Source organism: Gopherus flavomarginatus, chromosome 6 (assembly GCF_025201925.1).
Source record: "Gopherus flavomarginatus isolate rGopFla2 chromosome 6, rGopFla2.mat.asm, whole genome shotgun sequence".
Lineage (NCBI taxonomy): Eukaryota > Metazoa > Chordata > Testudines > Testudinidae > Gopherus > Gopherus flavomarginatus.
The window spans coordinates 5,438,792-5,465,189 of NC_066622.1; the positions used below are offsets into that span (position 1 = coordinate 5,438,792).

General features: G+C 44.3%; 1 protein-coding gene across 2 annotated transcripts in view; it reads left to right on the plus strand.

The window, feature by feature from the left end:
- Positions 1 to 328: 328 nt before the first annotated feature.
- The window catches only part of SYNPR (synaptoporin), a 182,341-nt gene continuing 156,271 nt past the window's right edge, over positions 329 to 26,398 (plus strand). The window contains exons 1-2 of one of the 2 annotated variants that reach the window (XM_050957535.1): positions 329 to 522; positions 621 to 686. In XM_050957535.1, the coding sequence (XP_050813492.1) occupies positions 505 to 522; positions 621 to 686 (84 nt within the window). In that variant the 5' untranslated portion in view covers positions 329 to 504. The remainder of the gene's footprint in view (positions 523 to 620; positions 687 to 26,398) is intronic. The other variant, XM_050957533.1, reaches the window with a different exon arrangement.

Here is a 26,398-nt window from a genome sequence, read left to right on the forward strand (position 1 = left end):
CATCTCAGCTCCTCGGTCCCCCCTGCTCCCCCAGTCTCTGCTCCTCACTCCCTGACCCTCCCATTTCACCTTCTGGGTCCCCCTGCTTCTATCTGCTCCTCCCCCACGCCGTTCAGAGCCGCCCCCAGCCCTTAGCTGCTCGCCTCCCCACCAGCCCCCCGCGCTGGCCCCGGGACGCGCCAGGGCCTCTCCAGCGCCGTGCGCCCAGGGGCGCGGGCAGCGCGCACATGCCCGGGAAGGCGGGGCAGAGGCGCCCGGCCAGCCCCTCCCCTGCCTCCGCCCAGCGCTCTGGGCTCGCGTGTGCCACAGCCCGGCGTGTCTGTGTGGAGGCAGCGCAGCGCCCAGCTCCAGCCCCGGCTCCTGGGTGGCTTGTCCGGGCGCGCAGCGGCGCAGGCACCGCGTCTCCAAGCGGCCCCTGCGCGCAGCGGCGCCTGGGCGCTTTGACGCGCTAGCCGGGGAGGGCAGTGAACTTTGGGGGTCGCGGGCGGAGGCGGCGGAGCAGCGATGGAGGCGGTGAACCAGGTACGGGGCGAGGGGGCTTGGGGCAGGGGCAGGGGCCCGGGCCGGGGCTGGGGCTCGCTCTGCTCCATGATCCCGTCTTGTGTTTGCTCTCCCCTTAGCTCGCCTCCACGGGCACTTTCCGGGCGGTGAAGGAGCCGCTGGCTTTCCTGCGGGTGCTGGAATGGGTAAGTCGGAGGAGCGGGCCGGGGCTGGCTGCGCATGGCAGAGGGGCTGGGGGCTGCAGCTGACTGCCAAGTGCCCCGAGAAGTCTGGAGCGGGCGAGGCGTTTGCTGGAGAAGCCCCTGCCGCGGGCGCAGTCCCCTCGTTTCCCCAGGGCTTGGGGAGGGAGGGACGTGCCTGGTGGTGGGCTTGGTGCTCATCAGCTAGCTGCGATCCTGGCGGGCCGAGTGCGGTTGTGTCTTCCGATTCCTGGTGGACTCCGGGCCATGCTGAAGGCGCCGTGGTCTGGGTGTATGCGCCGAAGCCCTTCTGTCTCTGGGGGGCACAGCCTGGATCGCCTCCCTCAGCCACGCTGGAGTGGGAGGGTGGAGGCAGAGACTTCCCCAAAGTGTAAACACAGGACAGGCGGCTGCGGGCACATGTTCCCGCTCGCAGCAAGCTAAAGAAATGAGTAGCAATGGACAAGGGAAGATGGGAAGGAGACCTGGAAATGGGAGAGAGACAGCAAGGCAGGGGGAAGGAAATAGGGGCTGGGCTGGGGTAGCTCCCACCGTCCCAGCCAGCTTCCCCCTGCCACCCTAGCTGCAAAGTTCTTTGGATTTCTAGCACCCTCCCTTTTGGTTGGCTCCCCATTTTGGCTGGTTTCCCCCCCCCCTCCTGAGATCCTTGCGCACAGATAGGAGGGGAGGGAGAATTGTGTTGTTTTTTTTTCCATTCTCCATTAAAAAAAAACCTTATTATGCATTTAGCAAATTTGTCTCTGGGCTGAGCTGCAGTGCAAAGGGGGCAAATCATGGGTTAGCGGCCACTGTTTCTCTGATCGTTATTCAGAGTGAAATCTGCAGGTCAAATGACACGCATTGCCAGTAGGTCTGAAGGAGGAGGAGAGACTGTCTGAAGGGAAAGTTCAGAGCATGTCATGTAGGATTAATCACATTCTCCTAAAGCTGAGTGGCTGGTAAATGATGTCAGATACATATATGTTTGTGTGTTTATACATGTGTGTGTGTAGATTAACACGTAGTGGGACATATTGCTCTCGTTTGAAGAGGTATATTTTGCTGGTTCATGCACTTTTATATTCAAATTGAAGATTCGATGTAGTGTTTCTGAGCCCAGCATTTGCATGTGCTCTAAGAATATGTGTTCAGATTGCTCTGTGCTGCTTGGAGGCATTCTCTGCGACGATTCTCCAGAGGTGCTGTGCTCTTGTATGTTTGTGTCTGTAACAGCCATGCTAGGCATTAGTGCTCCTGCAATTCTGGGGCACTTTGAACATCAGATTTTGTATGGCAGGGTCAGAGAGTCCTTCCTGCATCAGTTTGTTAGCAGGGTCTGAGCACCTGTGAAATTTTTAAGGTGAGGGTGTTTTCTGTTGCTGAATGGATATTAAATGTAATAGGCTGTTGTGTGTCCCTGGTATAATGTCACTCCTGGCCCCGTTTTTTATATTGATAATTTAGGCCAGCCAGGGGATAAACAATGGGAAGCTTTTGGTGCTTTCAGCTATTACGACCTATTTTAAAAGCTTATTGTAGTTGTGAACTGGAAACATTAGTAGCTTAGCTATTTATCAAACGTATAGATTCCCTGGTGGTATTGACCAAAATGACCCTCCTCTGATGGCTCTAGGGTGACCAGATAGTAACTGTGAAAAAACGGGACAGGGATTGGGAGTAATAGGTGCCTATATAAGAAAAAGTCCCAAAGAATGGGTCTGTCCCTTTAAAAATGTGACATCTGGTCACCCTAGATGGCTGTCTAGGGTCTGTGGGAAATGAGTTGGGGCTCTTAGTCTAGTTCCTTCTAGACAAGTGTCCACATCGGAAAACCTGCCCCCCTTTCTTGGCTGTCTCAGTAAAGATCCCAAGCAAGGACCAACTTGGGAGGCCCATTTTCTAGGCCAGCATTGCGAGGTGGTTCCTCAGTCCATGAGGTTCTTTGGACAGTGAGTGGAAAGCTGCACTGCTGCTTTCAGTGCTGTATTTGTGCCGTGCCTAAATAGTGGACTTCATTCTGTAGGGCAAACGAGCCAGCACTAACATATGACAGCAAGCTCCTGTGGCGTGGGTGACATGCAAAACAAGGGTGTGGAGCTCTTTGCCTCGAACCCTGTATGCTTGCCAGCCTATGAGTGTTCTAGAGAGACATCTCTTGACTCCATTGAAGCACACTGGATTAAGGGAGCTTTATGCTTTGAGAGAGAGTGGGCAAACTGTAACTATTTTGCTACCATGTTAGAAGGGCTGGGAAATAACCGTTCATTCTAAATAGATGTTTGTGAAACTAAAAGTGCTGTTCAGTATCTGATATCTAAAAGAGTGTGGAAGATTTAAAAAACCTTTCAGATGACCCATTTTTCAGCTTCTCCCGGTTTGCCTTTTTTCTCCCCCAATCTTTTCCCTCCTCTCTTCATCTCCCCTTGCAGTCCTTTCTCCCTGCTCTCCTAGTACATCTGCATTCTTTTTTTTTCTCCCCCTTTTCTGAATGTTCATTTGTTCAGTACTTAAATTTTTAAAAAAACCAAGCACTCCTGCAGATTCTGTGGCAGCTCTCAAATTCCACAGCGGCTACGCAGCCTTTGGTGCACTTGATCAGAACAGTCAAATTACAGCACTAATTGCTGGATTTACAGCTGTTTCATTTTGGATGTTAAATGGCGTGTGAGTGATTTTTGTTTTATGCAAAAAGTGCTGACCACAGAGGAATTCATCAAAGCGGCTCACGTTGGTAGTGATGATTTTTTCCAGTCTTTATAGTCAGAACCTATAAGGAAGCCTATCCAGTGTTGTGTGTTGGAGATTTGATAGCGGAATTGTAAGGCAATAAATTGAACTTGAAAGTTTTTTGTTTTTTTTTTAAAGATTTCAAAAGAAAATTTAAAGAATTTTCTGGTGCCGCCTTTTTACTCCTTTATGACGTATAAAGAAGGCCTAAACTTTTTCTCAGCAGCCACAAAACTCAGCTTTTTCCTGATTGTGTGGTTTTTTTTTTTTTTTTTACACCTTAGCAATGTTAGGAAACGTTAAGTCTGTTCTTTCCTGGCTTTGCTAAATCAGATGTCTCAAAAGCGCGTGCTGTGCTTTCTCACCATTGAACTGAACAGGCACTTGGAATCTTAGCCACAAACATCCTTTTCTCCCAAAATGTTGCTCAGACTAGCCAAGTAGGTGTGTTTTTATTTAAAGAAATATTCCGAAAATAGAATTTTAAGCAGTCTGACTAGCAGATCACTCCCCTTGTCATTGGTTCCTCTCTTGCGATGTCATCATCCACTAGTTTTCTAGTTACAAGGAGTGACAACGTGAAAAAGTAGTAGGAAAAATACTGAGATGGGGAAAAGTTCTGTATACATCATAAAGAAGCAAAAAAAGATACCAAACTCCCTTTCCTCCTAACTATGTCCCACTCGAGTTAGAAATTGCATTTGTGCATATGATTTTTCTTAGCAGAAATGGTGTTCTTCACTTCCTGCTCTGAGTGGTTGTGTGTGTTAATGTGGGATATTAAGCAGCTGCCATGTTTCATCTCAGAAGCGTCTGCATTCTGGGGAAGGGGTTGGATTATTACAGCAAAGATGATAAAGAAATGAATAATGTACTGAAAGAGGAAGTCAGTCCAGTCTATCTCTTCATAAAGAGCTTTGGGAATCCTTCAGCATGGACAGTGCTATAGAAACACCAAGTGTTATGTTTATTTACTGGGATGACCTTGTCTTGAGCTTACGGCAGACAGAGGGAATTAAACACACTTGATGTTTAGAAACAGGCCTCTCTGTTTTACCGTGTGAGGTAAGGCAGTCAAAAGTTCAGACGACCAAATTTTAAACATAGTGCAGTCTCACAGTTTGCAGTCACACATTTTCACATCTGTCAGTTAAGCCCTTAGAGCAGGGATCTCAAATTCAAATCATCAGGAGGGCCACATCAGGACCAGTACATTGGCTCAAGGGCTGCATCACTGACACCTTTTCATATAAAGGTACAAAAGCCCCCCCCCCCTCCGCCCCTGGCTCCGCCCCCACTCCACCCCTTCCATGAGGACTTGCCCCTGCCTCACCTCTTCCCACCCCTTCCCTGCCCCCACCCCAACCCCTTCCCCAAAGTCCCCACCCCAACTCCACCCCCTCCCTGCCCCTATTCCAATCCCTTCCCCAAATCCCTGCCCTGCCTCCTCCCCTGAGTGCTCCCCACTCCTCCCCCACTCCCTCCTGGAAAGCGCTAAGTGCTGCCAAACAGCTGTTTGGCAGCGGGAAGCGCCTGGAGGTAGGCAGAGGAGTGGGGATGCGGCTCACGGCTGGGGAGGGGAGCTTGGCGGCCACAGGAAGTAACTCCGGCTGCATGTTTGAGACCCCTGTCCTAGAGAGAATGGCTCATAGGCTAACTCATGATAATCAATAACTATATTTATTGTAAATACTGATTGCAACAGAGCTTTTGGAAGGGCTAGCAAACCGACAGACCCATCACCACTGGAGAAGTAAGCACAAATTTTTGTAGATCTAGGTCATCGGTGGAATGGGTTTAGAGTCACAACCGTGAAACTATGTCCACATCAAAAAAACATCACACAGCTGGGCAAAATTCAGCTTACATGCCAGTCTTTTCTAAGGATCTTGAAAAGTAGGGTGTTAGCAGACTGATGCAGGAGAAACTTACCCAAAGTGTACTGATGCATGGCTTCTCTCTGTTTTCCAGTATCATCTTTTGATCACCACCAAACATCTAAAGAGAGAATGCTCTAAAAGGAAGCATTTTAAAAAGGGCTGATTTCTCTGGATAACCATGCAAGTCTGTGTGTAATATATTTTTATTTATGTTTCTCGTGTGCATCATCAGTGCTGCTTTGTAATCTCATTTCAAGCAAAATTCTGGATTCAAGGGATTTAGAGACTAAATTGATTTAAGTCCAATAAAACAAAGATGAGAAATGAGTCTTTAAGCAATGGAGGTGGATATTACTGCAAATACAGAACACCAACATTATAACAGATAACATTTACAGATCTATAATTATTTGTGTAGTAAGACAATTAGAGTTTCACTGTCTGGATTTTATATATTTCATATTTTTTTGAGTTAGTGTCAAAATGTTGGAAAGACTTATCTAAAAGCAATTCTGTCTGCTATTCTTTTTTCCCTTTGTTGTTAGAAACATTTGCATGAAAAGAGGATATTTGTTTCTTAAACGATTCATCCGTTTCTGCTGCTTATTTCTCTCATTGCAAGCCTCAGCAGCCAGTTGTGATGTCAGAAACAGAGCATTGCAACTTCAGCTGAGAAATGGCTGTCATACCTGTGTTTCTGCTAATAACAAACAAGTTAGGAGGCAAGGGAAAGCAGAATTCTCTCTAGATATAGATATAGACACATGCCCTATATATGGGGCATGTGTATATACACAAAAATATATAGCATGATTGTAGACAGAATTATTTGTAAATACAAGGTTTTTTTAAAGTGCTTCTTGATGTTAGCCAAGCCTTGATGGATTTCTGCTTTTTCTCTGCCCTTTGCAACAGCACATGCAAATGTTCACCCTCAAATGTGACGTAACTTCTTGACATTTTCATAGTTCTAACTATAAAAAAAGTATGAATCCAAGTATCATTTTTAATATCTACACCCAAATAGTGACATTTCCGCAGGTTTAGGAGCCCAGAGTGCTATAGTTGCCTTGGTCATCACATTTCTATTGTTTTTGTTGTTTTTAAAGTCTGTGTAGTAAACTCAAGTTTGGAAAATCAAGTGTCATGTTGGCCTTGTCTACACTAGGCTTATTTCTGAGTTTTCCCACCAGTTCAGCTTCCCCAGCAAGGCCTGATGTACACTGGAGGGATGGGGGGGAATCAATCTAAGATACGCAACTTCAGCTACAAGAATAGCATAGCTGAAGTCGATGTATCTTAGATCGACTCCAAATCACTTACTTTGTGTCCTTGTGGCGCTGGATCGACGGCCGCCGCTCCCCTGTTGACTTTGCTTCCGCCTCTCGCACTGCTGGAGTTCAGCAGTCGACGGGAGAGCGATTGGGGATTGATTTATCATGTCTACACTACACGCGATAAATCGATCCCCGATAGATCGATCGCTACCCGCCGATCCGCGGCAAGTGTAGATGTACCCTAAGAGCCCTACTGTAGAGAAGGTGCTAAGTACCTTCCTGATCTGAACAAGATATAGACAGCACCTGGCTGCCTGGAGCCCTTTCTACACTCATATGGTGACAACAGTGGGGCCATTTTTGGGAAAAAAAAAAAAAAAAAAAAAAAGCCTAGTGGAGATACTCCCCTAGTGTAAGCAGGTGCTGTTTTTATCAGGGAGTGACTGCGTCATTTACATAAATCATAAGGCCAGATTTTCAAAAGTGCTCAGCATGTAAGTCCACCTCCCAACATTGTCACTGATGGGGTTCCATCGATGGTGTAGTAATCGGTATTTTTACAGCCTGTTAATTAGTGACAGAAAACCCTGCAATGTAAATCAGAACGGGTATGTATTTGTGACTTTAATCTGCCTGCGCTGTAATGTTCTGAAAAATGATCACTAGGTGTTTTGGACGAGACAATGGGCATTTGGACATTAAAATACTTAGTGAACCTGAGATCTTTAAAATAAAGTACAGGATTTATGAGTTCAGATAATCATTATATATGAGCATCTTTATTATATGTGGCTGAGATGTCCAAAGCTGCAAAGGACAATTGGGCATCCGGTCTGCCTAATTTCTAGTGGGAATTGTGCATTCCAATTCCCAAGTCGTCATCAGCACTCCATAGGTCAGCTGACTGGTCAGCATACAGGGCCGGGGCAAGGCCACTTCTGTCAGTCTGTCACGAGTCACATTTGCCTTGACTTTTTAATCTTTTGACTATGCCTTGCAAACATTACATAGATCTATGATACGAAGTCAAAGCTCTTGATGGACTGCCTTGCTTTTGCCTCAGTGAGAGGGAAATTCGGCTGGAGCTGGCCAGAGCGGAGTGCCAGTAAATATTTTCAACCCCGGTGGAGCTTTTATAGCATGCTGGGCGCAGGGGGATTGTAGGGGCCCCCAGGAAACACTCTGAGAATTTAAGCCCTGCTCAATGCTGTTAGTCAGTTGACCCATAGAGTGCTTTAGTCAAATTGTTTTGCTTGATGTATGAAAGGACATCAGAACTGTGTCCTGAAAAAACATCAGGAGAGATGGGCCTAGAAAAACACGTCACCCTGGATACTTTGGGTCGTGACAGTGAAGGTTAGCATCTGCTTTAATTAAGACATTTCTGGATAGCAAGTTATTCTACAGACTGTATTACAGACCCATCATTTTTCAAGCAGCCTCAAGCCATCCTTTACATTTCCCTGTGCGAGTTTGATTTCTGCCCTCCAATAAGGCAAATATCCAACCACCTGATCTGTGCAAAAGGGGAACTTACAAATGGAGGGCCTGTAATGGGAACTGTGTCAGATGGCCCACAGCACAGCATTGTTGAGCTCAGCAGGGCTACACATGGATTTGCCAGGGTTGATCCAAGTGCAAGGTTGGGACCAGGGCCGACCCTAGACTCAATGGCATTTCAAACAAGGAGCATCGTCAGCACCCCCTGCTCCATATGTTAAACTTCTGAATACCTTATTTTTTTATTGCATTTGTAGCCCGTTTCACGACTTTACATGATTTAAATGCATGATTTATCTCTGTCTTATAAGACCATACATTTGCATGCTAGGATCTCTTAATCTGTATTTATTCATGCCAAGGAGTAATGGTATTTCTTTTATACTGTTACATAGATAGGGGTTCTATAGATATCTCTGGAGTCTCATTAAATATGTCCTTTATTAGCAGCTATTCATACTCTTCAAGTCTTAAAACACAAGTACACTTTCACAATTACACAATAAAACAAGGTTCATAATACATCAGCTGGGCTCTCTCTTCGCTTCGTTCTTATATCTCACTGACTGACTGGTGATGCTCTTTTGCCTTATATACCTGGGAGGGCTTGGCTGACAACATCCTAGGAGGCTCAAGGAAAATGTAGTTCTCAAAGTCTGGAAGGTTTTACAAGTTTCTACAAAGCTCCAGAACATTCTAGGAGGTTGGTGACAAACGAATCCGCATATGGAATACCGGAAACCTGTTACTTCCAACTTTCCATTTTCCCTTTTGTCGCTAACAACAAAAATAGCAGTCGGAGCCCAGCACACCCCAAGTCTGGCACCCAGGCAGTCGGCTGCCCCTGATTCTATCCCAAAAGAGGGATATTTGCCCCTCATGCATTTAGAGCAGTGGTTTTAACGTAGCCTTGTTGTCTGCCTGGTGATACTTATACTACGCTAGCAGCCAGATACTCCATTAGGAATTAGGCCCTGACTAAAGGTTGTGAAGCTGTGTCTCCTGCCCCACAGATCTGACACAGGCAGGATCAGGGAGAGAGATGGAATAAAACATGTGTCAAGCTGTCCGTTAGTGGCTCAAAAGCATGTGTACCAACCTCAGGGTAGACTGTTAAAAAGCAGGGCATAAACATTAAACTGGTGGTGAGTTCTACACGTAGATTTCACCAACCAATTATCAAGTGTAAATCCCTCACACGCCATAACAGCCTTAAAGTGGTCACAGACAGTCACCTGGGGTACTCCGGTCTATTTGGCTACGCAGGTAAGCTTGTTTCTCTGAGAGCTGATCCCTTTCACCAAAAGTCACAATACTATTCAGGGGCTTTTTTATTCCTTCCCCTCTTCAGTTTCACCTTGCAAACTTAGCTGATGGGATGAATTCACTTGCACCTCTCCTCTTCATGGGGCTGGGGGCACCTAGGGGGGAGAGCAATCAACAATGTCTTTTGTCCTCTGATGTTCAGGAATGGGTCTTCTGTGTTGGGCAGGACCTAATGCCTTCTATTGGAAGCCAGCATTTCACACTAATTCATGCCCCTTTCCGCTCTGGTGATTCACACAGCTAAGGAGGTTACAATGCAAATGCTCAGCTATTACCTTGTAACATGGGATACAGATGTCATAAGTGAGATTAATGCAGGCAGCAGCTTACAAAGCATTCAATCGAGTCTAACCAATGAGCACATTTTTATAATTCTAATACCTGTTTTAACAATCCTTATACTCGAGTGAGCCAGACTCTTTCCAGCTGTGTGTTTGTCAGTATCCACATTGAGGCATGGGGACCTTGGCATAAGCTGGCACCTCGTTTGCCAGTGTTACAATGTGCAGTTTTAAAAGTGAATATGAAACCACGTACAGTATTTTAATAGAATTATGTAGGTGTCACATGAGTTGCTCTGACCTCTAAGCATCATTAACTGGTTGATTTCTTATAGGCAGCATGGCATAATGTCATGTTGACTGTAAAGCATTCAGGGTTCTCTCATAGTGTGCTTAAATGACTTGACAATGGTCACAGGGTAAGTCACTGGTAGAGCTGTGAACTGAGCCCAATTGTTCTAGTAGCCACCTGCTGTTGCTATTTAGACAGCACTGTCACCCTTTGCTACGGAAGCACCCTGAAATCTTGAGTTATTTTACAGAAACTTTATATATACCATTAAAGGTGAGAGAAACCTCAAATCCCATGAACTTCAATAGGTTTTAAGCACACTGAATGTCTCGAACCACGCACTCAGCCTCTTGCGGCATGAGGCTCTAAGGACAGACTTAGTCCTGATAATTGGCACTGTGACTCTTGTGTATAGATTCACCCGAAGCTCAAACCAGGATCCCAGGGACCCACAGGTAGAAACTCTATCACATGTATTATTTTTATTATTTGAGAAGGGCGAGTAGCTGGATTCTCCATTTAGAATCAGGTCCCTATTATGCTGGGTGGTGTCAAAGTACATAAAAAGACAATCTATACCAAGAAGAGCTCATAATCTAATTTAAGACAAGATGGAACAAGTTGCTGTTACAGTCCATAGATAGAAAGCAATACGAACACATGCAGGGTTGCCAATTCTCTGGATATTTAGTGCTTTTCTTAAAGCCTCAGCTCCTGGAGTCATGTGATTACATGAGACTCTCAGCTTTCACTTTAAAAAATAGTAAATTTCTTGCCTTCATGGTGGAAGAGAAAAAATTGAAGACGTGAACTCTCAGGGCTCAAACACCAGAAGACAAATAAATGAACTTCAAATCCATTAGTGGTATAATCTCTTTTCTATGATAATCTCATGGTGTTTGAATGTATGGGGCTGGCAGTACTGCACATGTTGACTAGTTTAACTGTGTGTATCAGCTTGAAGGGAAGAAGTTGGACTTTACTCAGACCTTGCTAGTAAGAGCTGTGCTATTTTTTTCTCGTTTGAAAGTTAGTGTTACAAAGTGAGCCTGGACAAAATAGGCTTTATGGATTTCAAAGGTTTGGTTTTTTTGATGATGATGACTTGAACATAAATTGGACGCATGTGATTTCTGGTCTGAATGGTTGTCTTGTGTTTAGTGTTTAATTAAAAAAGTACGGTTGGCAAGAAACAGTGGGATCAGTATTGATTTAATTCCTTCAGTAACTTTAAAATAAAAAATGTCTGGGTACAAATGCCTTTCCCTTCAGTATTTGCTATATTATTTCATCTGTCTTGAGATGAGAACTTAAAGTCCTTTCACCAGTGGAGAACATAGTTGTTTACTGTATGTCTCTCTGTCTTGAGATACAAAGTATTTGGAACTGTTTTTGATAGTGTTCATCAAAGAAGTCAAAAGAAGTATAATGGAAGAACCTAGACAAACAGTCTGCTAGAGTTAGCTACATTCCTCTTTGCTTTTGTGGCTATAACCTGTAGGCAGCAACATACTTAAGGAAATATTCAATTGAATAAAGACTAGGGAAGATCATCCTTTACTGGTGATGTGCTCTGCATCTAAAAAGAAATGCATCGCAGTTGATAATAAGCATTTCTTTGAATAGCTAACTCCCTGCCTTGAATGACGGAACTAGCCAGACCATCTATAATAATGCCTCTTGTGACTCCTAATAACTTTATATAGAGAGCTGTTTGTGAATTTTTTGAGGGGGCATATCAGGTTTGATGAATCTTCCATTAGGAAGGTTTCTCAGGTCCAGGATGAAGTATATTTGGGGGAGAAGGGAAGAGGGTTAGAACGCTCATCTGAGTCTCCCCATCTCAGTAAGTGCCATAACCACAGAGCCAAGAAACATGTGTCATAAACAGATAGTTAAAGGTAAATGTCTCTTTTACCTGTAAAGGGTTAACAAACAGGGAACCAAAAACACCTGACCAGAGGACCAATCAGGAAACAAGATACTTTCAAATCTTGGTGGAGGGAAGCCTTTGTTTGTGGTTTTTGGGTTTTGCTTTGTTCTCTCTGGGTCCTGGAAGGGACAAGACGTGCAACCAGGTTTCTTGCCAATCTCCCTGCTACAGTCTCTTATATATTCAGAATAGTGAGTATTGAGTAGGAAAGGCGGTTATAGTCTTTTAATTGTTTTCTGTATTTGCAAATTTGTAGCTTGCTGGAAGTATTTTAAATTGTATTTTTGCTGGGGGAGGCTTCTTTCTAGTGTCTATAAGCTGAAAGACCCTGTACTTTTTACCATCTAAATTACAGAGACAACTTTTACTTTTTTTCTTTCTTTTTATTAAAAGTTTTGCTTTTTAAGACCTGCTTGATTTTTTTCCCCTTGTTGAGTCTCAAGGGAATTGAGTCTGTACTTAACAGGGAAGGAGAAGGGAGGGGAGAAGAGTGGAATCCCTTTGTTTTAGATTCACGGAGCTTGAATCTCTCTCTCTCTCCAGGATAGCCCAAGGAGAGAACGCCTGGGAAGGAGAGAGAAGGGGGAAAAAAACCTGATTTCTCTGTGTTGTGATTCAAGGAGTTTGAATCACGGTGATCTCCTAGTGTACCCAGGGCGGGAAAGATCTGGGAGGAAGAAAGGAGAAGGAGGGGGGAAATGATTTATTCCTCTTTGTTGTAAGACTCAAGGAATTTGGGTCTTGGGGTCCCCAAGGAAGATTTTTGGGGCACCAGAGTGCCCCAAAACACTATATATTTTTGGGTGGTGGCAGTGTATCAGATCTAAGCTGGTAATTAAGCTTAGAGGAATTCATGCTGGTACCCCAATTTTTTGGACTCTGAGGGTCAGATTGGGGAAATATACCATGACAACATGGCTGCACAAAATAGGAAACTCTTTGGAGTTTTGTGGTCCCTGTTTGCTTCAGTAGGAATTTGTCATTGAAACTGGTGAGATCTGTTTTTGGTGAGGCTTCTTTTTGATGGAAGAAAAGCTGGTATTATCGCCGTGTGTGTGAACGTTCTAAGCATTCAAAATAGGGGCTGGGGAGAGAGGCTGATTAATGCTAAATGTTTATTATATATGCAAGTCAAGAGTCTGTGAAGGGAAGAGCAAAAATTATTTGACTTTCAATGAAGAGGCATGGGAATGGAGAACTGTATCAGAAGCATTCTTGCCAATTTGTATCAGGGAGATGCTTCAGCCATTTCTTTCCTATAAATTGACATCTGCATAATTTCAGCCACTGGGTAAAAAGCCTTGCAAATTGACATCTGTGGGTGCAGATCCTGCACAAAGGGCTGGGGACGGCTGGGAAATAAGAGCAAACTGCTACTGTTACGATTTGAAACCTGAGTTCTGGAGCCCTGACTTGAAGGCCCTGGTAACTCTGGTTACGTTAACATGTTTTGTGCGGCGAGTCGCCTAGCAATCCAAAGAGAAGGCATCCGTTCCCCCAGCCTCTGTACGTACATCTGCCAGAGAGAAAGGAACCCTCCAGTCACTTTTTGCTGAAGCAATCACATGGTAGTCCAGAAAGCATGTGATACTGTCCCAGGTACAGTACTGTGGGAATCCTAACATTCAGTTCCACATGCATGCAAATTCAGCCTTTCCCCTTTTGCACCAGAGGCAGTTAAATGTTGTAACAGGACAGTAAAACAATACATAAAATAGTGCGCAGCCACCTTTCTATTTGGTCAGTCACATGACTTCTAAACAAGCGTGCATGTAACTTGTATATTTTAATCTTCCGACAGTGTCTAAAATTACTGTAACAAGTACCAAAGGTCCCACAACATGCTGTATGGATGTGCTGCTTTTAAGGTATCTTGTTAAGAATGGCATACGTACCGCAAATGTGACATAGTTGCTAAGGTGACGGCATGTTTTTATTTGGCAGAAACAAGAGTACTGAACATAGGCAAACTGTAAGTTGTTGCCTCATGTAATCTGCATTATTTACTCTTATGGCCATTGTGGGCACCATTTCATCAGTAGGAGCTTTTTCACATTCAAAAGATTTTACTTTCTTAATCAGAATGACCGGCACTTCCCCGCCCACCCTCTTTAAGCAGGTGCTTATAGGGCGCATAATTACGGATTTTTCATTGGCTCTAATTATGATGCAAAATATTGTATTGTAGTAAGTTTGGCAATAGGATACTTTCAACTAAGGAAGTTTTTCTGAAGAAGTACCACACAGTATAAATAACGAACTATAAACTGTTTAAGCTTTTGTGGGCTACACTCACTTCTTCGGAGAAGTGAGCTGTAGCCCATGAAAGCTCATGCTGAAATAAATGTGTTAGTCTCTAAGGTGCCACAAGTACTCCTGTTCTTTTTGCGGGTACAGACTAACATGGCTGCTACTCTGAAACCTATAAACTCTTTCTTCATTAGCAGACCATGGGTATCTGTGCATATTCAGCTGAGTGTCTGATTTGTGTGCATGTATAACATTCCTAATCCTAGCTGGGTGTGTAATCTTTGGGTGGGCTAGAGTTCACTTCATTGCCCCCAAAACCCCAATTCCCATAGAAAAGTAGCTGGAGACCCAGAGTTCAGTCTCTAAGGATTTTCAGCAAGGATTGCGCAGGGTCAACCTCCCCACATTCAAGTCCCAAAAGGAACTAAAGAAATGAATTCAATTAAATAACTTTATAAAATCTTATGATAAAGAAACAAATAATCTCATTTCACAGCATAACATAGCTATTTTATAACCCACACATTATCTTCACAGTTATACATAAACATAAAGAAAACTAATTAAAATCTGAACAGTTCACTACCCACAGAAACACAGTGAGAAGAAATTGAGAGTTCCCCAAAGCTTCGGTTTAGTTCATCTAAGTCTCAGTTAGCATCTTTGATCAGCAAATCTGTACAGTTTGCTGAGTCTAAAACAACATGTTTCCTCCACTTGTTTGTAGGAATCTTCAGCTGGAATCCATGCAGACTCTTCCTCTGCTGAAATCACTGCTAGCAGTCAGCTAACTGAGTAAAGTTGGTTAATCAGTTAAGTATATAGATTTAAAGAAAACCCTGCTGCAGAATGCTTCAGAGTTAGGGATGCCTGCTGGGCTTCCTGTTCCTGGGCTCAGCTTCTCCCAACTCACACAGGACACATAGTCCCCTGCAAAGTAGGTGCCCTGACCGCTTGCCGTCATGGAGTCTGGCCCCAGCAACAGGGAACCTATTGGAGCATACCCAAATCCAGAAGCTTTGGGATGTGGAGTGCTTAATCTGCCTAGCAACAGTAAAAAAAACAAACCAAAAAAACCCCAGAAAACCCAATGACCTAGACACAACTCACTCCTCACAATGGGTCTCTTAAGAGATATCTCCATATTAGGCACATGGGTTACAGGTACCTGTGCAAAGCCCAGTTTGAGCATGCACCTGGAGGTTCATGCACGCTTGCACATAGATTTCCAAGACAGAGTTAAATAGTTGCATGCTTACATTGCTCAGGGTCTGTGCGTCCATATTAAACAAATGGAAGTATAGCAAGTCCACCAGTGAGAAGGTGCTTGTGGTATACAGGTGTAAGTCGGAGGTGTAATGTCCAGTGTATGTGAAAGGGGAATCAGGCCCCGTATCTCTAGAATGACATGGTGTTTAACCTGGAGCATTAGACCAAGATGTGGGAGCAGAAATCTGTGGAACACAGAGCTCTTCGCTAGGTTCGCGCACAGTTTCAGAAGACTGGTCGTGTACACATCCAGAACCAATGTTCGAAATAAATTGGATATGATTGCCTGGTGAAACTGCCGGCTTGTCAACTTGATCTTTATTCCATGAGAAATACCAGAAAGTGCTGCAGACATTCAAGTAGTATTTCTAAATGAATATTCATGAAAGCACAGTACTGAAGGAGAAAATTCCCCGAAATTCCACAAAGTGAGGAATCTTGTCTAAAATCCTTGAGATCTTTTATACCTGGGAGGAAGATCTACAGTGGCACTTCAGTAGAGTTTTGATTAAAAAAAAAAAATTGGTTATATTGTGCTGGCGTTTTAGCCTCCTTTTCTGCTAATGTTAATGCTTTGCCTTAATGTGAAATTCCTTGACTGATACAAATCCACCATTTCTGTGGTTTGAAATTATAAAATGCAGCTCAGATCTTACACTGCTGTGCAGCAATTGGTTATCTGAATGGGACCCAGTATTTGGCTGTATGTATTTGTTACATATTGATTGTTTCCATCATCCTTTTTTATTGCCATAAGAAGTTAAGCAAGCGTGTGGTTCCTGAGTCACACCCCGGATGTAGGAGAGTTCATGGGAGCAGCATCTCTGAGCTGGGATGCAGCAGAAATTGCCTTGTATGGTGGAAAGCTAGTTGGGAAACATGCCATATCAGAAGATTTGCCAGACATCTTCACTTTGTCTTTTCCTTTCTGGGCTCAGTCAGCTTTGTGCCAGGTATTAACAACTATATGTAAAAAGCTGCTCACTGGGTGTTCTTGATGCTTTCTGCTAAAACCAATCAGGCAATCTTCATCGCAGGTATTTTCTTGTGACTGTAGGTGGCTCATAGCTGACAGATGGCACCTATTATTGCCCCGCTAATGATGCTTCTGTGCTCAGAGTCCAAGTTGTAATACTCCAGGAAACGTCTTGTGCTTGATGTTCCTATATGGCCAACAAACTTAGTGTTTCCAGGAACGCTGGACTCCAAGCACAGCCCCTCCTGGTCTGACATTTGTCAGTGGTAGCGGAACTGCATGTGGGGTGTGGAATAAAAGTCAGATGGTAAGAAGCAGCAGTTGTTCTAGCGGCAGGCACTAAATATTGTGCTTTTTTACCCCCCTGCATGAGACTGGTTTACAGCTCCTTGGCTGGAAGGTGAACAGCAAATGAACATTTTTAGTATGCCCTTGACAGTGCATAAAGTTGGACTCAAAAGTTTTTTTCCAAACTTTATTTCCCTCTTTTTTTTAACCTTAGAACTATCGGCAATATTAAGTCCTGACTTCCTTGTTTTCACTAGAGAAGAAAAGAAATGGAGTGGGATGGTTTTATCTATCTGGATTGAAACTGCAGGCGCCACTGCGCTCTCTGCCCCCAAAATGAGCCTGGGGGTTTCTGAATCTTTCAGAGAGAGTTTTTCTCCCAACTGTTGGGGAACTGGAGGTGATGAGGTTTTTAATTAAAATACACATTCAAAACAATGGGCTCCAAACAGTCTGACTAAACAACTTCTCCGTTCTCAGAGGAGGACTGGGATAGTTGGGGCTCAGGCTTCAGTCTGTGGAGTCATGTTGTAGTGTTGCACTAACAGAATGTGGATTTCTTTCTGTCTCCTCTATTGGCTAGTTCACATCAGAGGTCTATGAATGTGCTAGTGCTTCTACTGCAGGGAGTTTGTTCTTTAGCTTAAGTAGTAGAGACTAATACTTCTGGTTCTGAAGGTGCTGGATTCAACCTCCCCTGTCAGTTTGGAGAAGTTACTTTATGTTGTCCTTGTCCCTCCTACCTGCCAAAGCATCCTCTTGCAAAAATAAAACACGGCAATCAAGGTTTGATGTTTTGAATATTAAAAAAATGGAGAAAGTAAAATTACAAAAAGTTGAGGTTTGTGTGTGACCAGTGCCTTGTTATGCCCATGCCCAGGGTTGGATACACACATCAGCCTCTACAGCTAGAGTTTAAGAAGCATCCTCTGTACGCGGGGGTTATAACACGCACATCTGTGTGTTGGGCACTGAAGGGGTATGTGACTCACTTTGACTTGTTGGCTACAAGTGCTTTTATATAGTGCTTTATTCATCCTTAGGTTTTTAAAATGCTTCACAAAGGGCAGAAGGTATCATTACCCCATTACTATTGTCTGCAGTGCTGTGGGAGCCGTATTGGTCCCAGGATAATAGAGAGACAAATGTGGGTGAGGTAATATCTTTTACTAGATCAGCTTCCGTTGGTGAGAGACACAAGCTTTCGAGCTGGTCTGAAGAAGAGCTGTTCGTAAGCTCGAAAACTTGTCTCATCAACAGAAGCTGGTCCAGTAAAAGATATTACCTTTCCCACCTTATCTCTCTAATGTCCCCATTATACAGCTGGAGAAACTGAATGATAGAGACACAACTGACTAGCCCAAGATCAGACAGTTGGTCGGTGGCAGAGTAGGGAAGTGTCTGATGGTCCCTGCACCATAAATTAACACAAAAAGAGCACAAATCACTTATTTTTTTTGCTTTGTAGTTCATCTTCAGCCAGTTTTAGCCATTAGATGTAGTTTGCGTCTGCCATAAATCCATGACTCTCCATGAGCGTTTCTTCTCCTCTTCACCAGCAGCACAATGGTTACAGTTGATTCGTGCTGTTTGTTCTTTTGCCTTTGTCTTAGTGTTCACTTTAATGAAACTCTGCACTGGATTTAGGGCGGTCTCTCGAACACAGACAACATTCTGGATAAGGCTCTGATGTGACAGTAAAGGCTGTGCCGGGCCAGGGCTGTAACGTGTGAAAGTGATTTTATCATGGTTATTCAAACTTCTAAGTGAAGAAATGCTTCCTCAGGGCATTGCTTCCCTCACCAACAGTTGGCATAACAGGCCCGGGGTGCAAACAAGAGCAACTTGTGCAGGGACCCTTGACACTCCATGACCCTCTCCACCCCCACGCTCTGTAAGCAAAAGCAACTTCCTTGACCTCACGCACGTCCCCAGTCTGTACTGGGGGCTTGTTCGTGGATGGCTCTGAGCACTTCTTTGAGTGCTGAGTGGGTGCTCACAATGGGGCTCACCCCAAAACCAGTGAGTCCTTTGATTCTTGTAGGATGGGGCCCTCGGTGATGAGGAATTATTCGGCTGAGGACACATCTTCTGAGTTGGGCCAAAGAGGAGAAATAACCCAGGCTCACTCCTGCCTTGAGGGATAACATTTCCTGCATTTAGCTGTGTGTTTAGGTAGAGATTAAAAGAAAAAAAAAAATCACTTGTTTACTCTGGCAGTGAACTAGTGTTGAATCTGAAGAGGTATTCAACAACCACACTCCACCCCAGAGCAAGAGTGGTATGTGGTTAGAAGTTTGGACTGTACCGAACCACCAGGGGAGGATGTTCATATCAAGGACAGATGAGGGCGGGGGCAATCTTGAGGGAACTACACCTGAGATTGTGGGGGAGACTTAGATTCAGTGGGGTCACAGCCCCATGTTTGAGACTCCAAATGCTCTGCAGCAGGGACTGCCTCTGTATTTGTACAGCACCTTGCACAATGGGGCCTTAATCTTCCTTGGAGTCTTTAGCTGCTGCTACCATATAAATGTTTATTAATGAATGAAAAGTGTTTGAAAATTGGGCAGTTTATACACTCATTATTTGAGACCTGTAATTTGAATATGTCCCTCCAAAATCAAAGGCAAATGTGTGTTTTTTAAATCCAGCTTCTGATCAATCCAGCAAAACTCTCATGATTATCATCTGCAAGGAGGGCAAGAGCATATGAGTTGAATTTTGATCCCAATTTCAAATAAGATGCCTGCCAACAGATTAAACAATATGCGCCTTCCTGCTTAATTTTAACATTTTAATTAAATTCTTTGCTTCTGTGTCTCTTTGATCTCAGCGAGCTGATAAATGCAGTGTCGCTTAGTATGTGAACAGTATTTTATGCTAATCTTGCATAAAGAAGCAGGGATGCATTTGAGTGTGAATGGTTCTTAAGGTGTAGAAGATACACTTTACCAAGCATTGAATGTAACACAAAATGACCTTTCAAACTGATGACTAGAGATGGGTGCATACGGAGAAACTATTCATGAACGTTTTGGAGATTTCTAAAGCTATATCTACACCAGGGGTCGGCAACCTCTGGCACGCAGCTCGTCAGGATAAGCACCCTGGTGGGCTGGGCCAGTTTGTTTACCTGCCGCCTCGGCAGGTTCGGTGAGCCGTGGTTCGCCGTCCCAGGCCAATGGGGGTGGCGGGAAGTGGTGTGGTCGAGGGATGTGCTGGCCGCCGCTTCCTGCTGCCCCCATTGGCTTGGGACCGCGAACTGTGGCCAGTGGGAACCGCGATCGGCCAAAACTGCTGACATGGCAGGTAAACAAACCGTCGCGGCCCGCCGGGGTGCTTACCCTGGCGAGCCGCATGCCAGAGGTTGCCGACCCCAGGTCTACACTATGGTCTTAAGACAACCTATGTTAGGCTGACTTACAGCCACCGCATTAATTACTGCAGTGGTGGATGCCCACACTACTCTCCTGTCAGTGGTGGGCATCCTCACCAGGAGCGCTTCCACCGAATGAAGAGGGGCAGTGTGGGGGCTGAGTCCCCTCAGTTCAACGCTGTTCCCCACCAGGAGCCCAGCTGCCTCCCACCTCGGCTTCTCGCCTTCCTGCTCCCAGCTGGCACTTGTGGGGGAGAAGCCGCCCAGGGCTTCTTGTTTCCGGCAGAGAGATCTGTGCCAAGAGTCTGGTCAGCTGCCCGTGCTCCCAGCCAGGAGTGGAGAGCCAGGACCCCAGTGGGCAGTATGGCTCCCAGCGGGGAGCAGGGAGTCTGGGCACCAGCCCAAGCCAGGAACGTGGGCGTCAGCCGAGATTGGAGCGGAGACCCGGCAGCAGCCCAGCTGGGGAGCCGGGAGCCGGCTTTCTTGTCAGTTTCATGACTCCGCATTTCAATGTGTACACCTCCACTGTTCTGTCAATGAAAGCTGACTTGTTGACAAAACTGTAGACAAGGTCTTAGTAGAAATTTGCTTTGACCACATTTGTTCCTTTTTTTATGAGTGTTGCTGAAAGGTAACGTTCTGCTTATACTATTATTTGTGAAAAGATTTCAGGCCCAGAGCCGAGGTTGACTTATTTGTGCAACAAAATTCATTTCCTATAAATTCAGGTCATCCAACAGGGGAACAAAAACAACACCATGTGGCTTTGATGAACAGCGTCTCTATTGAATACTCTGAGTCAACAGTTTGAGAGTATTCCACAGTCTGGACTTTGTTCGCACAGAAAAATTAATCTGGCTACTTCAAATTGTAAGCCAATTAGTAAAAACCTCAATCTTTTTGGAGATGATGTGTACACCCTCAGCTCCATTGATGAGCAGGCTGTGCAAATAAAGGAAGAGAAATACGCCATCCAATAACGTGTTAAACTTTAATAGAAAAGAACTGTATTATAATGGGCTTCCCCGTTTCCATGAGCTAGGTTCAGGTGGCTGGGGTTTGAGAGAGGCAGGGGAGTGGAGAATGTAGAAACTGAAGAAAGTTCTTGGGAGTGGAGTAGGGTAAGCGGGGGTGATATAGCCTGTAACAAGCTCTTAGGGAACAGACACAATTGCATGAAGGCTCCAGCTGGATTAAAATGGGATGTTGGTAAATGTTTTCTCTCTCCCGTCCCCCACAGGGAAAATTTTAAACAAACTGAAACATTTATTAATTTTTTGTCTAGATTTTCCATGGAAAACTTCAGTTTTTTTGGCGTACCAAAATATTTCCACTGGAATAGAATGTTTCAGCCAAAACTGAAATATTTTACTTTGGGAATGCGGCTGCGGTGGGTCTCATAGTTTGAGTGTGTCATGTTCCCATTCTCTGTGGGCTGCCTGGTTGGACTACATCTCCCATGATGCACCATGGCTTCCTTTTTTTGGTGAAGGGAGGTGGTATATCAGGGGTAGGCAGCCTGTGGCACGAGTGCCGAAGGCAGCACGCAAGCCGATTTTCAGTGGCACTCACACTACCTATGTCCTGGCCACCAGTCTGGGGGGCTCTGCATTTTAATTTAATTTTAAATGAAGCTTCTTAAACATTTTAAAAGCCTTATTTACTTTACACACAACAATAGTTTCTAGAAATCTATAATATATAACTAAAGAGACCTTCTAAAAACGTTAAAATGTATTACCGGCACACGAAACCTTAAATTAGAGTGAATAAATGAAGATTCGGCACACCACTTCTGAAAGGTTGCTGATCCCTGTGGTATAGCATGGAAATCCCTGGCCATGGTGCACCATGGGAGATGTAGTCTGGTTAGGGACAGCTGCCTATGAGGGAGAATTGCATTCAGATGCTTTAGATCTTTGACTGTAATATGTGCCCACCCTTTACATGGTCAGAGCAGGTGTTTTTCAGAGCATTATGGATCCAGTATAATTCAAAGTCAATAGAAGGGAGTCGCTTGTGTTATGCACTACTTGACCTGCTACCTCAGTTTACTGGGTTTCCTATGTTCCCACTGCTCCAGTGTTAGGCTCTCATTCACGGCAGTTCGCTCTACAATAAGAGCACCTGATCCAGCACAGAATCTGTGTTTCCATATTGGTCTAGCCCTGAAAGACAACAGATGCTGGCTTCAGGGCGGGCCAACATATGCAGGGAAGGCTCAGCTGGCCACATAACAAGAATTCTGCTGCTTCAGAGAGAGTCACAGAGCTTCCTATGGAGAGGAGATGTTACATAAATGAGCCCCCTGTCTGCAGTCTGCTAGTGTCTGTTCTAAGGACAAGCATACTCCTCACTGGGGGAACTGCATGGGATATTTGTTGATTTTTTTTTTTTTTTTAAACCATGCTACACTCAGTGGAACTACAAAAAACAGGGCAGTGGAATCTGGAGAATCCTCATATCCTACAGCTGCCCACACAATAGTCATAGATTACAAGGCCAGAAGACACTGTTGTGATCATGTAGAACATAGATCATAGAAACTTCCCCAACATAATTCCTAGGGCAGATATTTTAGAAAAACATCCAATCTTGATTTAAAAATTGTCAGTGACGGAGAATCTACCAGGGCCCTTGGTAAATTGTTCTGGTGGTTAATTTGTCTCATGTGGGTCTTTCTTGTGTGTGCTGTCTCCTGTGTCCCACAGCCCAGTTGTCACCACCTTTACAAACGAGGGCACAAAGATGGAGGGGAAGTCCAGTGTGACCAACCCCAATTGTTAAAAACCATGAGATTGTCTTAAAAATCTTGAGATTAAAAACAAAATCCATTTTACATTCTCTTTATTTGCCTTTGGGTTTGACTCTTCAGAGTGTGTTTGGGTCCTGTTTCCAAGCTTTCTTTCTCAGCCACGAGGGCTGGAAGAGCATGCATGTAAAAGAGAGCTGGAATTCTCACCTAATAATATGCCTCCAAGAGGTGGGGCATTAAGAAACACGCCAGCCATTGGGTGACTCATGATAGAATTGTGAGAGGTGGCAGCCTTGGAAGTCTGACGCTTTTGTTACAAAGCTGCATGCCATAGTCAGTGCTGCTATATGTTAGAATCAAGATAAAAGTCAAATGCTTTCAGGGTGAAATTCATTCCTCTTACAGATACCCAGGTGTTCCGGCTCTTTGTGGATGGAGAAGGGAGGGGCAGGGGCAGGGACACTGAGGTTTTCTGCCCCCACAACCCACAGCTGTTGAACAGGATTTACACATTCCTCAGTTCCTACCAATTCTGTCAAACTACCGCCCATCTGCATTGGTGGGATCTGGTGTTGGAACTATCCGGGATGGTCTAGACAGTATTTAGTCCTGGCATGAGGGCAGGGGACTGGACTCGATGACCTCTCGAGGTCCCTTCCAGTCCTAGAATCTATGAATCATAGACTTTAAGGTCAGAAGGGACCATTATGATCATCTAGTCTGACCTCCTGCACAACGCAGGCCACAGAATCTCACCCACCCACTCCTGTATCAAACCTTTGTCTGAGTCATTGAAGTCCTCAAATCATGGTTTAAAGGCTTCAAGCTGCAGAGAATCTTCCAGCAAATGACCCGTGCCCCACGCTGAGAGGAAAGTGAAAATCTATGAATCGCATCTGTATAAATGTGAATGTTGTGGCCTGTCCCTTGACTTCCTTCCATCTCAGGCTTCTTCCAGGATCTATCAGGGGCTGATAACTTACTCCAGTAAAATTTCCCTTTATTTTTTTAAGTAGTTAACATTTAACACAGGACTGTGCTGTGTTTGCCTATTTATTTATTTATTTATTTTGGTCTCTGCTGCTTCTTGATTGGGTCTTCTGGTTCCAAATGACGTGTGTGGTTGACTGTCAGTTTGTAACTCTGGTGTTCGGAACTCTGAGGCTCTGCCGTATGAGGGATGAAACTAAAGAGACAGCAACATATCCTAGTCCAGCAGGTGTGTAACTTCAGTTGTCGTATTCTCCAGTGTGATAGCCCTTGCTAGTTTGATGTAGGGCAGGAGGACCATATATCTTTACTGCCAATAGGTAGAACAAAATACACGATATAACTCTGAATTGCATTTAATTTATTTTATGGCCACAGGTCAGTGACTTTATATATGCTCCTTACATGGTTTTAAATGATGATTTCTGTTAGCAGCAATAAAATATTGCGTGGTATCCGATAACATGTTCATCTCATTTGGAAGCAGAACTACAGGCTGCAAGAGTCCATTGGTATGTTGCTTGACATAAAAGAATATTCTAATAGTCTCAAGGTAGCAACGAATCACAATGAGGTATATTAGGATCTGGGAAGGAGTTAGATAAAGGTAGGTAAGTTATAACTAGTTACACAACAGAAGATGGCCTGCGACGGAACCTCATCACTCTTACATCTGGCCATCAGAACTGACATGAAAATGGTCCTTGATGTGCCAAGCATCATAGGGGTAGCCTGAGGGCTGCTCTAAGTTGCGCAGGCTGCAACAGCCTGCAAAGGGCTGTTCCAGTAGCTTGGGATTGCTGGAGTGCAGAGCTCCTTCGGCCAGGCCTTCTAGAGCCAAGCAGGGATTGAGAGGGAGGGGGCACAGAGCTGCTACACTGAATGTACAGCACCTAACACAGGGGCTCCTGGTCTGTTTCCTAAGATTGCTCATATGCAAAACAGCTGATTCCATGGCAAGGCTGGAGTTGGACTCTCTTTAGGCGCATAAACGTAACTATGATCTTATTGTATATGTAGGCTTTGTTAATCAACACTTAGAGTTAAACATCTAAGTTCAAGTGGTCAGGGAGTTTATGATCTTAAACAAGTTAAGGCTTAGAACATGCAAAAAAACCCTCTTTATGGTTCCCTCAGTTGCTCTATCAGTTGGCACTGATGCCAAAATTAGATCAGTCACAGAAGGAATATTTCCATTTACACTTGCTTTACTCTTCTGGAAATTGCTGCATTATAAGCTTGTGAGGGCTCTGTCCCAGAGAGCATTAAAGTCACCAAAAGCCTCCACAGGCTTTACCAGCAAAAAGTATGATGAAATTAAAGCAAAGCAAAAGAAATGTGGTTGTACCTACACATCCCTTTGCTCTATTGCCCAGCATTCTCTAAGTAAACAACTGGAAAAAAAGCCAAACCACCTACTCTAAAGCATTGGTTCTGCTTTGGGTATGAGAGCATTCTGCTTAGTTTGAAAGAGATTCTAGTGATTTTCACATCCCACCAAGCACTTTGGTATGTTTTCAACCTTCTCCGCTAAATAGTCCTCCAGATGAAGGAAATAAATTATCATAAATTAGAATAGATTACACTCTTCAGCATCATTACATCTGTCGTTGTTTCCCTAACAGTGCCATTTATTTAACATTTATACACACTTTGCCTGCAGTTACTCGTGTGTATGTTATAAATATTGGCTGAGTAGCAGATAGCAATCCAGTTCTAGGTAAATGTTAGATTCCATTTACTGTTACAAATTTGTACGATGATGTGCGGAGCAGAAGTATTAAAGGCATCACTTACAGTATTGTTCTGGTACTATATTTGCTAGACACTGGCATGCCGATATGTTACTTGGGAATGGTGTTTCTGAAAAGTACATATGGCCTCAAAGATAAAATGCCTGTTATCTCGTCAGTTCTTTAGTTCCCTTCCATTTTGAGACTGTTCCTGACTCTTTGTTACATTTAGATTAACAACTAGCAAATAACTTTTTCTAGAATTTTAGCACATCATATTCAATTGGCTTCATTTCTCGCCCCAGAAAACAAGGTAGTGAAAGTTTGACCACAGGGTGTGCAGGGTACATAACACCAGGAGAGAGTCAAGCGAGGGAGATATCTTCTGCAGCTCCTCCCTTAGAGATTAGACTAGAGTGTTGTCAGAAAGAGACAAGGGAGATTGGAGGATGACTGTCTAAATTCACCCTACATTGACAGCTATTGCTAACTCTGAAACCAGTGGTTATTGAAACACACTGACAGCCTTCGATAGCTCTGTTTTTAAAGTGGGAGGGTGGATGCAAACCCGTTGCCAGATGTGTCTGTGGTTAACATTACTTGGTAGCTTTGCAGAGCAAACTGGCTTAAGCCCACAGTAAAATCTCTGTTAAGCGACCACTTGTAGGAATAAGATCAAAGGATAACAGAGTGGAAATATGCTCTGTCCACGTTGAGATATGTTGGGGTGGTGTGAGGGGACACATTCTCACAACAGTAGAGAACAGGACAATGAGTTTTCATGGGTGCAGCCAGCACTAACAAGGCACACCTGTAAGGATCACTCTGTCTGGAGAGAGGAAGCTTAAAAAGGGAAAGCCTG